At 42.2% G+C, this 16,953-nt stretch overlaps 1 protein-coding gene across 1 annotated transcript in view; it reads right to left on the reverse strand.

The window, feature by feature from the left end:
• frem1a (Fras1 related extracellular matrix 1a) overlaps positions 1–16,953 on the reverse strand; it is a 395,391-nt gene that overhangs the window by 5,810 nt on the left and 372,628 nt on the right. Inside the window, exons 28-31 of the mRNA XM_059645008.1 lie at positions 14,584–14,656; positions 9,675–9,824; positions 9,384–9,592; positions 775–945 (exon numbers count right to left, since the gene is read on the reverse strand). Of these exons, the coding sequence (XP_059500991.1) occupies positions 775–945; positions 9,384–9,592; positions 9,675–9,824; positions 14,584–14,656 (603 nt within the window). The remainder of the gene's footprint in view (positions 1–774; positions 946–9,383; positions 9,593–9,674; positions 9,825–14,583; positions 14,657–16,953) is intronic.

The following is a 16,953-nucleotide window of genomic DNA, read 5'->3' on the forward strand; positions in this document are numbered from 1 at the left end:
AGAGAGGGTGAGAGAGACTAATCTTGAAGCTTTAGTCCTGCCCTCTCTACGCTACAACATGCAAGGGTCTGGAACAGGGTACATACAGCCCAAATAACCAGGGCCTATACCTCCAGGGAGACCAGGCTTTATGGCTGATTAGCCCATCGTTTAGGATTGTCCATGTCCAAAGCAGTCAGTCTGGCATTAGATTATCCCGATCGATGAGCTAATTGTTCTGAACCATAGCATCGATTGGCCAAGTAGCAGGGCGTGGCAATTCATTCGTTTCTTGTACGCCTCGAGGGATTCTGTCTGAGCTTTAATACTGAACATTGCTAAATCTTCACTCTTCTTCAGACATAGGTACAGGTTGCACAAGGGACGGTTGGTTGCAGTTGATTCTAAGCATGTTCCCCTTGTTCACCTCTTACCAGTAAGGGGGCAGACTCCTCCTTAGGACTGACAGTGCTTAGCATTTGTCAATAAAATTAAGATGGTAATGTGGGCAGAATCATACCTACCAATGGCAGAATGACAGGGATGTGGGTGAGAGACAGGAAACAAGAGACAGAAGAAGTCTTCACAAAATAAAAGTATTTAGCAGAACTGGGTTCATATCACATTGATTGAAGTCAACAACCTCCTTCCTAATCACAGACAAATTTGTGAGTTTCTACACATTTACAATCATGTGAAAGAAATCAATAATCTTACCACTAGCAATAGGGTAAGAATTTTTAACAAGTGGTCTGAGGTAGGAAATAATTCTTAGCTGCCTTAAATAAAACCAACCTGTTGTACAAGAATCTGTTGTGAAATTGGCACTGTTGTGACTTTGTCAGTCCGTGGAAGATTTGTTTTACCAGGAAAATGCCTTTGGCTGGTGATCACCACTTTTGCTCTTCTTTTGGACATTGAATGACTGTGGTCACCTTCAACTTTCAGTGCTGTTAATCCATGGTACTAAACAGGAAGAGAGGAATTAATATGAAAATTGTATACAGTGTTAATATGATAAAGCAATACATCAAACTCAGATCCAGAATAAAATATTCCCCAGTTTACTCATTTCAGGGCAACATATTAGAAAAGAAATCCAATGTAAAATTTCCAGAAAAAAACAAGTCTCAAGGTGCTCGGAGATAGGAAGAACTGCCGATGCTCGAGTCGGAGACAACACTGTGTGGAGCTGGAAGTTGGGCAGTTTCAGAGAAGTAGGAAAGTTTGCCGTTTCAGCCCAACACAAAACTTAAACTTTCCTAAGTCTCAATGTGCTTCGAGATTTTAAAAGGCAGAAAAGAACAAATAACTCTAGACTCATTAGGTTAAATTAACTATCGAGAGGATCCTGGAATCTATCATCAGAGACAAGTTGGACTACCCACAGAGTAAAAAGTAACTCTGATTTTTTCTTCACAGATGCTGCCAGACCAACTGAGCTTTTCCAGAAACTTCTGAGTACTTTGTGATTTTCTAGCCCATAACATACCACAAAAAAGTCATGTCCTTCTTGAGATAGACATCTTGAATTTTACTTTCAACACTATTGTTTGGCTTCAATATCAAAGACAGGTAAATCTAGTCAGGATGCCATATTTACTGACGTCATTCTTTATTCGCTTGTGGGACGTGGGCATTGTTGCCTGGCGAGCATTTATTACCTGTCCTTAGATGCACTTGAGAAGGTGGTGGTGAGCTGCCTCCTTAAACCACTGCAGTCCACATGCTGTAAGTTGACCCACAATTCCCTAAGGGAGGGAATTTTGTAACTGTAACTTACACACACAAAACTGACTGATTTAAGCCATGGCACTGACTCCATTACAAAAAGACAATACCTGAGTGGAATGTGGATACCATTATACTGGAATGTCACATACCACAATGTCATGTACTTAAAGGCACAAGCCTGACTGGTCTGGAATTCTATGCCATTATACAATACTCACCACTGCTCCCTGTTCACACATTGCAATTACGAGGTTCTTTTGGAAACAGCTCACCAAGAAAGCTGTGCTCTGCAGCAATGACATTCTACAGTTGGCATTAACATGATGATAGTGGGACTTCTGCCCCTCACTGGGGAGGAAGTCTCATCCCTGGAAGCTTTCAGTCAATCTGATTGACCAACAACTCCAATCAGCATGAGAAGTTATGTAGATTGCAGCACAATGTCCCAAAAAGACACAGACAAAGCAAGTAAGTGATATTAAGATCCCGGAAACAAAGTCAGGAAGTGACAGGTTATGTATTGTTAGATTTTGGGAGTTTGTGAATACAGTCACCTAAAATAGGTATGAGTTCTGAGCTAGGGTCACTGGACCCAAGATGTTATCTCTGATTTCTCTCCACAAATGCTGCCAGATCTGCTGAGCTTTTCCAGCAATTTCTGTTTTCATTTCTGATATCCAGCATCCGTATGAGACCCCTCGGCCGGAATGTGACAGGGCCCTATTCGGCAACTGGGCCCAGCTGGCGCCTTCCTCAACTGGTCAGGGGGCCAACGGGGACTGTGTAGGGAGACGATCGCCAGGGCTTTTTTCTTCGTTTTTTGCTTTATCTTTTAGTTGGTGTACGTACCCTCAGGGTAACCCGGAGCGGCTAGCATGACCGGGTAGGTGTGTAAATATGTTTTTTTTTGTATAATCTACAAATACGGTATACTTTTTTAAATAAAAAAAATCTGAGATCCAACATCTGCAGTTATTTCAGTTTTTATCTAATATAGGCAATTGGCCATTTAGATGGAATTTTTAGATACTTTATTCAGTTTGTTATGGAGCAGAATGTTCCAAAAAGACACAGAAAAAGCAATCTCATTAAAGTTGTGGAGGCAGGTTCCTGCTATCCTGCCGAAGTGATAGACAACTCTTCCCTGAATTTTCTTTCAATCTCATCCAGTCCACATTCCATCTGAAGACGGACAGCGCCTTAAAAGGAACTGCCCTCCATTTCTGAGCACTTGTTGATATGCCACATTTCTAGTGGTTGGTAACTTACGTTTGTCAATCACCCATTTCAATCCTTTCAGTCAAAGAGATCAAGGCAGCTACTCATCATGTCAGGGTGAACATTCTCCACTTCTCCACTTTCATCTGAAGATTAGTTATCATTCTAAGAACAAAACTACGTATTTCCAAACACTACTAAGAAGGTACATATGGTGCCAGATAAATCTTTTTATCATCAGAAAGTGACAACTATTAGTGGTACACCAGAGGAATGGAAAAGTTTTAAAAGACAATAAAAGATGACCAAAAAACATAATGAGAAAGGAGAAAATAAATTTTGAGGGAAAACCTGTAAGCAATACCAAGACAGAAAGCAAGAGCTTCTAAAAATAAATAAGAAGGAAGAGAAAAGCTAAAATATAAATACAGTCTCTTTAGAGAATGAGATTGGGAAATCCTAATGGGGAATTATTGGGGAGAGGAATTGGAATAAATACTTCACACCAGTCTTCTCAAAAGAAGACTCTAATAGCATACTAAAATAATTAAATATTCAAGAGGAAAAAGGACAAGAATTAAAATAATAACTTTCACTTGAGAAAAAATACCACAGAAGCTACCGGGTGTAAAGATCCCTGAAGTGAATAGGATATATCCTTGGATATTAAAGGAAATAACTACAGAGATAGTGGATGTACTGATAGTAATTTTCCAATAATCCTCAGATTCTGGTAAAGTCTCATAGGACTGGAAAACAAACAATATAACACATTTATTTAAAAAGGGAAGAAAACAAAAAACAGGTTAACTACAGGCCAGTTTATGTCTGATATTGGGAAAACATTAGACTATATTGTGAACGATGCAATAGCATTTGGAAATGCTAATATGATCAAGCAGAGTCATATCCCTTTTAGTTCTTTCTCCTCTCACCTTAGAAGTATGTCCTCTAGTCTTGAAATTCCCACCCTGGGAAAATATATCTTATCTATACCCCTCATGATTTTATTAACGTCTATAAAGGTGACCTCTCAACCTCCTTCACTCCAATGAAAGAAGTCCCAGCCTATCCAACCTCAAACCCTCCATTTGCTGCAACAGCCTAGTAAATCTGCTCTAAACGCTTTCCAGCTTAATAATATCCCTCTTCTAAGATAGAAACACAGTACTCCAGAAAAGGCCTCGCCAACGTCCTATCCAACCATAACAATAATGTCCCATTTCCTCTATGCAAATCTATATTCTGAGCAATGAAGGCAACATCCTTTCCCACCACAAAGATAAAACATAATTTTTGAAGTCTAGGACATCAAAAGGAGCAAAAACATTATTTATTCCATAAACAGATGCTATGACCTGTAAATGGAATATTGTTTTCACGTGAAGGATTTTTACCCTTATTCTACACAAAGGCACAACAAACTCTTATGTAATCAATTCTCCACTGCTGGTTGGACAAATAACTGTGTTTCCACACTCAACTTTCACAATAGATCATTAAAAATCACGAATAGCCAAAATGAATGCTGCCCAAATGAATAAACGGGACCTTTGCTGGATTCTTATCAATTGATGATGCCTTCACAATTCTCATTGCTCTGTAAAGCATATGTTGGAGGAAGTCAAAACAGTACAATTTTGGATACTGTTGCGGGAGATGGATCACCAGGGGAAGGCAGCAGCAGCCAGGTTCATGGCACTGTGGCTGGTTCTGCTGCACAGGAGGGCAGGAAAAAGAGCAACAGGGCTATATTGATAGAGGATTCAATTGTAAGGGGAATAGATAGGCTTTTCTGCGGCCGCAAATGAGAGTGCAGGGTAGTATGTTGCCTCCTTGGTGCAAGGGTCTAGGATGTCTTTGAGCAGCTGCAGGACATTCTGGAGGGGCTTGGTTACCAGCCAGCTGTCATGGTGCATATAGAACATAGAACATAGAGCAATACAGTGCAGAACAGGCCCTGCGGCCCTTGATGTTGCACCGACCTGTGAACTAATCTAAGCCCATCCCCCTACACTATCATCATCCATGATGCTGCTTGGCCTGCTGTGTTCATCCAGCTCTACACCTTGTTATCTTAGATTCTCTAACATCGGCAGTTCCCATTATCTCTAAAGTATGTATTTAGTTCCTCAGCCATTTCTTTGCCTCGTATTATACATTCCCCCATTTCTGTCTGTAGGGGACCTACATTTGTCTTTACCAATCTCTTTCTCTTCATGTATATATTGAAACTCTTAGAGTCAGTCTTTATATTCTCTGCAAGCTGAGCATTCTGCAGTTCCAATGGACTTGAGGGTAGGCTACTCTTCAAAAAAAGAAGGGAGAGAGAAAATGGGGAATGAAAGGTTGTTTAACTTGACATTGTTGGTGAGAAAAATGCTGGAGTCAATTGTTAAGGATGTAATAACTGAGCATTTGGAAAGTGGTGACAGAATCAGTCCTCGCCATAATGGATTTACTGAAGGAAAATCATGCTTGACAAATATTCTGGAATTTTTTGTGCATGTGACTAGTAGAGTAAATGAGGGTGGATCAGTGGATGCTGTGTATCTGGACTTTCAAAAGGCTTTTGACAAGATTAATAAGGAAAAGTAAAGCTCATGGTATCGGAGGTCATGTATTGACATAGATAGAGAATTGGTTGGCAGACAGGAAGCAAAGAGTTGGAATAAAGAGGTCCTTTACGAAGCTGCAGGAAATAATGAGTGGGGTGCTATAGGTTTCAGTGCTGGGACTCCAGTTGTTCAGAAAATACACTAAAAATTTAGCCAAAGGAATTGAATGCCATATCACCAAATTTGCAGATGACATGGGTGGTAGTGTGTGCTGTGAGGAGAATGCTAAGAGGCTGCAGGGTAACTTGAACTGATTGGCTCAGCAGGCAAATACTTGGCAAATGCAATATAATGTGGATAAACATAAGATTATTCACTTTGTCCACAAAAATAGGAAGTCAGATTATTATGTGAAAAGTGGCAGTTTAGGAAAAGGTGAGGTGCAATGAAACCTAGGTGTCATTTTGAAATGGTCACAGAAGTTTAGTATGCATGTGCAGCAGGCAGTGACGAAAAATAGTGGCATGCTGGCCTTTTTTTTTCTTTATTCATTGACAGGATGAGGATATTGCTGGCTAGGCAGCATTTATTGTCCATCCATAATTGCCCAGAGGGCAGTTCAGAGTCAACCCATTGCTGTGGATCTGTAGTCACATGTAGGCCAGACCAGGTAAGGATGGCAGTTTCCTTCCCTAAAGGACATTAATGAAGCAGGTGGATTTTTCTGACAATCAACAATGGATTCATGGTCATCATTAGATTCTTAATTCCAGATATTTTATTGCATTCAAATTCCACCATCTCCTTTGTTGAGTCTCTAAATTAACAATCCAGCAATAATACCACCAGGCCATTGCCTCCCCCAACAAGGGGATTTCAGTATCGGAGCTATACAGAGCCTTGGTGTTGCCACGCCTTGAGTTGTGTGTGCAATTTTGGTTTCCTAGTCTGACGAAAGACAATCTTGCTGTTGAGGAAGTCCAGCGAAGGTTCACCAGACTGATTCCCTCGATGACAATATGACAAAAGACTGGATCAACTGGGCTTGTACTCACTAGAATTTAGAAGAATGAGAGGGGATCGCATAGAAACATATAAAATCCTGATGGGACTGGACAGGCTAGATGCAGGAAGAATGTTCCATATGCTGGGCTAGTCCAGAATTGGGTGTCACAGTCTAAGAATAAGATGTAAGCCATTCAGGACTGAGATGAAGAAGAATTTCTTCACTCATACAGTTGTGAACCTGTGGAATTCTCTCCCACAGGGTGCTGTTGGGGCCAGTTCATTAGATATATTCAAGAGGGTGCTGGACGTGGCCCTTGCGGTGAAAGGCATCAAAGTGTATGGAGAGAAGGCAGGAATGGGATACTGAAATTGCATGATCAGCCACAACCATACTCAATGGTAGTTCGGGCTCAACTGGCTAAATGGCCTATTTCTGTACCTATTTTCCATGTTTCTATCATGTTAACAAATTCTTAGCTTTAAATTTAATCCTTTACACAGGATATCTTCTATGTTTTCTTCCACCAAAAGTACTTCACATTGGTCAACTATGGCTCTGTTGTGGGTCAGCATTCTCTGGGGAGATGGTAGCATAGTAGTTAATCCACTTAAATAATAATCTACAGCCCCAAGCTAATGCTATGTTCAACTCCTACCACAGCAATTAATAGAATTTAAATTCAATTAATAACACCTGCAATATAGTCTCAGAAAGGGTACCATACCCATTACCCCATTACCTATTTTATAAAAGCCCACAGTAATATTCTTTTGGGAAGGAAATCTGCCATCCTTATCTAGTCTGATACACAGCAATATGATTGATGCTTTGAAACATAGAAAATGGGTGCAGGACTAAATCATTCATCTAGTTTGAATATATCTTATTAACTAGCCCAATAGTGCCCTCTCAAAAGGCCCTCGCAAGCCACTCAATCCAAGGGCCATTAAGGTGGGAAACAAATGCTGGTCCAGCCAGCAATACATATGTTGCATACAAGATTACAAAACAATTCTAGCCTAAGTTCTCCAGGATTCTATATTCAAATCCAAATCCAGGACAGATATGAAAGCTAAAGCTCCGGTGCAGCACAGATATATTAGTGCACTGTTAGAGGTACTGTCTTTCAGATTAATGCTCAGATATCTTGGTCAATATTTCTTCATCCGCTATGTTGATGCATGTATCGGTGGTGCCTTGTGCTCCCATGAGGAGCTTGAGCAGTTTATCAACTTTATTAACATCTTTCACCCCAACCTCAAATTCACCTGGACCATCTCTAATACCTCCATCTCCTTCCTAAACCTCTCTGACCCCATCTCTGGTAACTGCCTTGAAACTGACATCTGTTTCAAGCCCACCAACTCCCACGGCTACTTGGACTAGCTTGCTCTCACCCACCCTCCTGCAAGAATGCAATCCCCTACTCCCAATTCTTCTGCCTCCACCACATCTACTCACAAATTTGAGCGTTCCATTCCTGGACATCCCAGACATCCTCCTATTTCAAGGGCTGCAACTACCCACTCTGGTGATCAAAAATGCCCTCAACCACATCTCTTGCGTTTCCTGCACTTCTGCCCTCGAACCCCCTCCTCCAACAAAGATAAAATCAGAATCCCCATTGTCCTCACATATCACCGACCAACATCCGCATCGAGCATATCATTCTCTGTCACTTCCACCACCTACAATCTGACCCCACAACCAAACAGATATTTCCCTCCCCACCCCAACTGCCTTTCAAAGGGGCTGCTCACTCAGCGACTCTCTCATCTGCTCCACACTCCCCACTAATCGCCCACCCACACCCAGCACCTTTCCCTGCAACCACACGTAGTGCTACACCTGCCCCTACACCTCCCCCCTCATCTCCATTTAATGCCCAATGCAAACCTTTCATATCAGACGAGGATTCACCTGCACATCTGCCAGCTTGGCTTATTGCTCTCAATATGGTTTCCTCTACATTGGTGAGACCAAGTGTAGTATTGGAGACCATTTCGTAGAGCATCTGCACTCTGTACATGACAAACAACACCACCTTCCGGTCGACAACAATTTAAACTACCCCTCCTACTCCCTGGGTGACATCTCCAACCTGGTCTCCTCCAGTGCCACAATGACACCACATGCAAACTGGGAAAGCAGTACCTCACATTCCACCTTGGGAGTCTACAGCCCAATGGCATAAACATAGAATTTATCAATTTTAAAATCTCCCTAGCCCCAGACTCATCCCATGACCAAGCCTCCCTCCTTATCCTGACACAACCTGTCCATCTTCTCATCCACCTATCCACCCTATCATCCCACTGATCAATTCCCACCATTTCCTACTTACATTCACCTATCACCATCCCACCTACTTTTCCCAGCCCCACCTCTTCTCTCTCTATTTATTTCTCAGCTCCCTTCCTCCTCCCTGTTTCTGAAGAAGGGTCCCAACCCAAAACATCAATTTTCCTGCTCCTCTGATGCTACCTGGCCCTGCTGTGTTCCTCCAGCTCCACACTGTATTGTTTGTGAGACAAGAAGGTTTTGTTTCAGGCGATCATGCAACTTTGAAACTTTCTTTCAAAAAGGTGGGGTCACTGAATGTGTTTAAGCTAGAGGTGGATGGGTGAATATAATATGTGCTGACTTTTTCTATCCAAGATATCTGCTGGCAGTTATTAAGCCCAGAATCAGCCCAATAAAGAAGAGCCAACTCACAACACCCAGGCTGGAGTTGCTCCATTCAAAGTGATGCAAGCACCAAGCGAAAGGCTAATGAGGCTTTCTGCCAGACTGTGTTTAAAGAAATTTGAAAATGAGTCTCAACCTTAACATATAGTAGGACACTAACTAATCATTGCTGACCATTTTCCTCCATTTCCAGTTACCATTAGTTTCTTCTTGGAGGGTAGTTTCAGAGGAAACTGCTGCATCACATCCCCTTCGGATTCTTTCACATCTTCATTCAAGTTAGTCACTGACATTCCTTCCACTCGGCCACTGTTACTCTTGAGATTCAAGAGGGTCGAAGTAAGTCTCCCTCTGTCTGGTGGATTCTCTTCACTTGTGTCATTCGTGAAGGTAACACTGCAGTGATCTATGAAACAAGAAATGTAATAAACGTTGACTCGGAGAAGCAGCCTCCATACCATGCAATGAGTTTCTCTTTTGTGCTTTACCTTTTCCTCCATCAATGATCTTAATCAATGTCTTTGCCTTCGCACCAAGAACTACATTGATTGGCGATACTAGTAACACTTCAAACATTTCCTCATTTTCTTCCAACTTGTCATCAATAATGACTATGTTCCAACTCTTCACTGATACGCCTGCACAAAAAAGAAAATTCAAAGCAAAATGATAACAAAATAGTACTAATGTATTGTACTAAGATTAGCTCTAAAACAGGAGGCTAAAAAAGCCTCTAAATATTCAAATGTTTTAACATTTTTCTATAACATTTTAATTATGTTTGAAGGGAGATCGAAGAACTCATAGGCCGGCAGATTGTTGAATAGTGCAAGCGTAGCAGGGTTGTTGCTATGGGTGACTTCAACATTCCCAATATTTCCTGGAACCTCCTTGGCGCAGATGGTTTGGATGGAGCCGTTTTTGTCAGGTGTGTTCAGGAGGGTTTCCTCCTTCAGTATGTGGACAGGCCGACAAGGGGGAGGCCATTTTGGATTTGGTGCTCGGCAATGAGCCAGGACAGGTCTCAGATCTCGTGGTGAGAGAACACTTTGGCGACAGTGACCACAACAGCCTCACATTTATTTTAGCCATGGAAAGGGAAAGGAGCAGTTACCAGGGGAAGATATTTAACTGGGGAAAGGGAAACTATAATGCTATCAGGCAGGAGTTGGGAAGTACAGATTGGGAGCAATTGTTCCACAGAAAGGGCACAACAGACATGTGGAGACTGTTTAAGAAGCAGTTGTTGCAACTGATGCATAAATTTGTTCCCCTGAGACAGGTAAGAAGGGGTAAGATTAAGGAGCCTTGGATGACGGGAACACAGGTGCTTCTCGTCAAAAAGAAAAAAGCAGCTTACGTAGGGTGGAGGAAGCAAGGCTCTAGCACAGCTTTAGAGAATTACAGGCTTGCTCGGAAGGAGCTCAAAAGTGGACTGAGGAAGGCCAGGAGGGGCACGAGAAAGGCTTGGCAGGAAGGATTAGGGAGAACCCGAAGGCATTTTACTCATACGTGAGGAGTAAGAGAATGATCAGGGAGAAGGTAGGGCCGATCAGGGGTAGCGTGGGGAACGTGCAAGATTGACTGCCACGACGGGTCATAGTTTTGAGGTGTTAGGAGGAAGGTATAGAGGAGACATCAGAGGGAGGTTCTTCACCCAGAGAGTTGTGAGCGCATGGAATAGTTTACCAGTGGTAGTCGTGGAAGTGGAGTCATTAGTGACATTTAAGCGACTGCTGGACATGCACATGGACAGCAGTGAATTGAGGGGAGTGGAGTTTAGGATTATTTCACGGCACAACATCGTGGGCCGAAGGGCCTGTACTATGCTGTACTTTTCTATGTTCTATGTTCTATGTTGCGCGTGGAGTCTGAGCAAATAGGGGAAGTCCAAAATGAGTTTTTTGCTTCAGTTTTCACTAAGGAAAGGGACTTTGTTGTGAATGAGAACTGTGAGGAGCAGGAAATCAGGCTTGAACAGGTCGAAATTGAGGAAGTCGATGTGCTGGAAATTTTGGCAAACATTAAGATTGATAAGTCCCCAGGGCCAGACCAGATTTATCCTAGGTTGCTCTGGGAAGCGAGAAAGGAGGTTGCTAAGCCGCTGGCGAAGATCTTTGCTTCCTCACTCTCCACGGGAGTCGTACCGGAAGATTGGAGGGAGGCAAATGTTGTTCCTCTTTTCAAGAAAGGGAAAAGGGAAATCCCTGGAAATTACAGACCAGTCAGTCTTACGTCTGTGGTCAGCAAGGTTTTGGAAAGAATTCTGAGCGATAGGATTTATGACTATTTGGAAAAGCATAGCATGATTAAAGGGAATCAGCACGGCTTTGTGAGGGGCAGGTCATGCCTCACAAATCTTATTGAGTTCTTTGAGGAGGTCACGAGACAGGTTGACGAGGGTCGAGCAGTAGATGTGGTGTACATGTACTTCAGCAAGGCATTTGATAAGGTTCCCCATGGCAGGCTCATTCATAAAGTCAGGAAGTATCGGATACAGGGTGATTTGGCTGTCTGGATTCAGAATTGGTTGGCTGACAGGAGGCAGCGAGTGGTTGTAGATGGTAAGTATTTTGCCTGGAGGCCAGTGCTGAGTGGTGTCCCGCAGGGCTCTGTTCTTGGGCCTCTGCTCTTTGTAGTTTTTATAAATGACTTGGATGAGGAGGTTATGGGGTGGGTTAGTATGTTTGCTGATGACACAAAGGTTGGAGGTGCCGTTGATAGTATCGAGGGCTATTGCAGGCTTCAGCGAGACATTGACAGTACGCAGAGCTGGGCTGAGAAATGGCAGATGGAGTTCAACCTGGATAAATGCGAAGTGATGCATTTTGGAAGGTCGAACTTGAATGCGGAATATAGGATTAAAGGCAGGATTCTCGGCAGTGTGGAGGAACAGCGGGATTTTGGTGTTCAAGTGCATAGCTCCCTCAAAGTTGCCACCCAAGTGGATAAGGTTGTTAAGAAAGCATATGGTGTTTTGGCTTTCATTAACAGGGGGATCGAGTTTAAGAGCCGCAAGGTTATGCTGCAGCTCTACAAAACCCTGGTGAGACCACACTTGGAATATTGTGTCCAGTTCTGGTCACCCCATTATAGGAAAGATGTGGAGGCTTTGGAGAGGGTGCAAAGGAGGTTTACCAGGATGCTGTCTGGACTAGAGGGCGTGCCTTATGAGGAGAGGTTGACTGAGCTCGGACTTTTCTCTCTGGAGAGATGGAGGAAGAGAGGTGACCTAATTGAGGTGTACGAGGTAATGAGAGGCATGGATAGAGTCGATAGCCAGAGACTTTTCCCCAGGGCAGGATTGACTGCCATGAGGGCTCATAGTTTTAAGGTGTTAGGAGGAAGGTATAGAGGAGACGTCAGAGGGAGGTTCTTCACCCAAAGAGTTGTGAGCACATGGAATACTTTGCCAGTGGTAGTTGTGGAAGCAGAGTCATTAGTGACATTTAAGCGACTGCTGGACATGCACATGGACAGCAGTGAATTGAGGGGAGTGTAGGTGAGGTTACTTTAATTTTGGATTAGGATTATTCCACAGCACAACATCGTGGGCCGAAGGGCCTGTGCTGTGCTATACTTTTCTATGTTCTATGTTCTATGTTTTAAATAAGAGGGTCAAGTTTTCAAATGTACTTTGAATGGATAGAATCTCACCTCCTGAAAGTGCATAACAGAATTTTTAAAAAAATTCATAGAATGTGGGCATGGCTGGCTGGCCCAGGATTTTTTGCAAATCCTTAACTGCCCTGGAGAAGGTGGTGTGAGCTGTTTTCTTGTACTGCCGTAATCATTTGTGTTATTTGCACATCCCACTGCTACAAAGGGAGTAACTGTAGGATTTTGACCCAGCAACAGTGAAGGAATGGTAGGTAGTTCAGGTCAGGATGATATGTGGCTTGGAGGGGAACTTTCAGGTTTACATTATCGGCTGCCTGAGGAAGGTGGTAATGGTCATGGGTTTGGAAGATGTTATTGAAGAACATCGGTGAATTAATCCGGTAGATGATACACACTGCTGACTCTGTTTCTGGCTCGTGGAAGGAGACAGTGTTAAAGTTTATGGTTGAGGTGCAAATTAGGAGGGCTGTTTTGTCCAGGACAGTATCAAGTTTCTTGAGCATTTTGGAGCTGCACTCTTCCAGGCAAGTGAGGGTGCATCCATCATAATCTTGACTTGTACCTTGTGGATGGTAGACAGGCTCTGGGGAGTCAGGAGGCAAGTTATTTACTTCAGGATTCTGAGTCTCTGACCTGGCTGTAGCCATAGTACTTATGTGGCTATTCCACTTCAGTTTCTCGTCAATGGTAACTCCCAGAATCTTGTTAATGGAGCTTAGGTAATGGTGACGGTGTTGAATATTAAATCTGACCATAAAACATGGATCCCATTTGGGGAGTTATTTGACTGTACAAGAAATGACAGATATTTGACAGTGATTACCAGATGTACTCTTCTGGTTACGAAGGTTCAACATAAGCAGCACAGACTTAGAAAATTGCCTTATCTTGCAGAAGCAAAGCTGAGCTATTCGTGCCCATCGATTATCTACCAACAAAATTTCCTTGCTGGAATGACCAGGCTAAATTAGTTGCAAAAATAACTCCACTATCCTTTAATGTTACAGCATATTCTCATCATATATTTCTTCCTCCGAACTAAACATGCCACCTGTTTATTTTAATTGCTCCTTAGTACAGAACTAGAGTATTGTTGGGGAAAAAATAGATTTTTAACACCCACATTTTTAGTATCAGTTGAATGTTTGTGGAGGGGGAATTTTGTATGTGGGTTATCATTTTATCTGGTAGAGTTATATGTTGATGGTTCATAATTTATATGATTATAATATAATAGCCATTCTTATTAAGAACAGAAATGTGCTCTCTTCTAAAATATTGAACTCATGTGATGCCTCTGGCTGGCAGGTAATTGTAAGGCATCATCTAACTGGTGTATTCTCCATAGCAGCATTTTTATCAATAAGAGTCCACTTGCCAATCAATCAGCACTCTCCTATCAAAGAATAAATCTTGTTTTCCTTTACTTTGAAATTTATGCAAATTGTCCTGATGAGTAATACATGGCTGTTTGTCTGTCTTAGTTGAGATCAATTCCCCATAGAACACCAGGTGTTGTATTTCCCACTGGTGCATTCCTCCTTTTTAATCTTTGTTAGTCACCAGTTTGTGCTAATCACAAAGTCATGCTGAGCTCATTTAATGCACACATGTGCCTGGCTATATCATTCTGTACAGCTGCACATCACCAGGTGACTTCTGTGATTCCAAACAGCCTGGGAATAACAACCAAATGAAATTACAACTTGAAATCTACTGACTAGATCATCCAACATAATCATTTCAATACCTTTATCTTTAATAATTAGAATCTACCTGGATCAAACTGGATAAGGTTGGCAGAACTGTGAGTAAAATCTTTTTCAACTGAAGCTGAAATGCTGTTGACCTGCAAAGCAATGAAGATAATAAACACCAAAAATTTTAATAGAGCTATAGGAAACAATCATTACATATAATGGAGATCAGCATTTGGGCTAGAGGAAATCAAAGAGTAGTTAGATAAAGGAATTCAATTGGGAGGTTAATGGAGGTGAATTCACGTAGGTTCAAGGAAATTTTAAAGAGATTTATGTTTAAAACAGTACTGTTATATCACATAGTCACTAATGCTGCTTTCTCTTTATTGCTAAATAAGGAGCTTCAACTCCTTATCAACAACAACAGGCCTTGATTTAGATCTATACATAGTGGGTTCTCCAAATGCAGTGTTTAAGACTTCTCTTTTTTTTGCTTATGCAGTCTAAACTGGTGTCTGACATTAGCAAGGGGGAAGTCTTGTGACCAGAGATAGCAGGAACTGCTGATGCTGAAGAATCTGAGATAACAAGATGTAGAGCTGGATGAATGCGGCGGGCCAAGCAGCATCAGAGGAACAGGAAAGCTGATGTTTTGGGTCAAGATGTCAGCTTTCCTGCTCTTCTATGCTGGTTGGCCTGCTGCATTCATCCAGCTCTTCACCTTGTTATCTAAGACATATAACCAGTTAGATCAACATTTTATGTGGCTATCATTACAACACAAAACGTATACAAAAACATTTCTGAAGTATAATTCAGATGTCACGATCCTGATTTTGGTGGCTGGGTGATGGGCAGGTTGAGGATGGGAAATAAGTAACACAGGTTCTCAGAACACAAGGAGCACTCTCCACAATCAGGTAGGCCAGAGGAGGAAGTGAAACACAAGGTGCTGGGAAAGAGTTACAAGTTAAAATTTGAGGGTGAGGAGTTGGCAGTGATTGGTAGAGGCAGAAAATTAGATGTTATATTTTAGAGTGGAGTGATGATCAGTGATCACAAGGCAGGGGACAATTGAAGATCAGGGTTTCTGTATTAATTGCTCATGGAATGTGAGGTTACTGGATAGGCCAGTATCTATTGTCTCTGATTAATTGCCTTGGAGAAGGTGGAGGTGAGTCACCTTCTTCAACCTGCAGTTCAACTGGTACATGTAAATGCATAATTTTGTCAGAAAGGGAGCACTATTGCATAAGGGTGTAAGGATTTGAGGAGTGTCATAAGCATCCCCCATCTTGAATGAACTGGTGGGAGAATACTTTAGGGTCTTGAAAGAGTAATGCTGAAAGATGCAAGATTGTGAGATGACTTCATAAGATAAATGTTGAGAAGATGTCTCTACTAGTGGAGAAGTCTAGAACATAGTTATAGAATAAGAAGACACTCATTTAAAATTGGAAAAGATTTTATTTTCTCCTAGAGAGTAGCAGATATTTGGAATTTGTTGAAGCATGTGAGTTGTTTCTTGTGGATGGGACAGACTGCGGCCAATGTGCTAGCAGAGACTGTTATTGTTTGTATGAGCGGATGTGATGCAATTCAAGTACTGCTTCATTCTGGATAATGTCAAGTTTCTTGAACATTTTTGAAGCCGCTATCATCCAGGTAAGTAGGGAATATTCCATCACACTGCTGACTTGTGCCTTGTGCCTTGTAGATGGTGGATAACGGTAACCCCCTAGGATGATAACAACGGGAGATTCAGTGTGGCAATCCCGTTTTGAATATCAAAGGACGATGGCTGGCTAGATTTTGTCTTGTCGGAGATAGTGATTTTCAGACACTTGAGGCACAAATGTTACTTGACATTTCTCAGCCCAAAGCCTGGGTATTATCCATTTCTAGCAGAATGCAGGTATGATAATGTTTCACGACCTGACCTGTTACAAACGTGGCTGAATGCTGTGTAATTATTTACAACCACCCCACTGCTAATCGCAGGTCACAGAAAAGATTACTTGATGAAGCAGCTAAAAATGACTAGGCTCCTGGGACACTACCCTGAAGAACTCTTGCAGAGATGTCCTGGCGCTAAGTTGACTCCAACAATGACGATCATTTTCCTTTGTGCCAGCTGTGATTCTAACCAGCAAAATTTCTCCCTGATCCCCACTGACTCCAGTTTTGCTGTGGATCCTGAATGATGCACTTAGCAAAATGTTCCCTCAATGTCAAGGGTAGACAGTCATCCCTAACCTCGAGGATACAACTGTTTTTCATGTTTGGACCAACACTGTGGTGAAGGCAGGAGCTGTGGCACTGGCAAAACTCAAACTTATCAACGTGCAGGTTTTTCATAGAATCCCTACAGTGCAGAGAGGCCATTCAGTCCATTGAGTTTGCAACAAAGCCTAGAACAGCATCCCACCAACTTCACCCTATCCCC

This window comes from Stegostoma tigrinum, chromosome 3 (genome assembly GCF_030684315.1).
Source record: "Stegostoma tigrinum isolate sSteTig4 chromosome 3, sSteTig4.hap1, whole genome shotgun sequence".
Classification (NCBI taxonomy): Eukaryota; Metazoa; Chordata; class Chondrichthyes; order Orectolobiformes; family Stegostomatidae; genus Stegostoma; species Stegostoma tigrinum.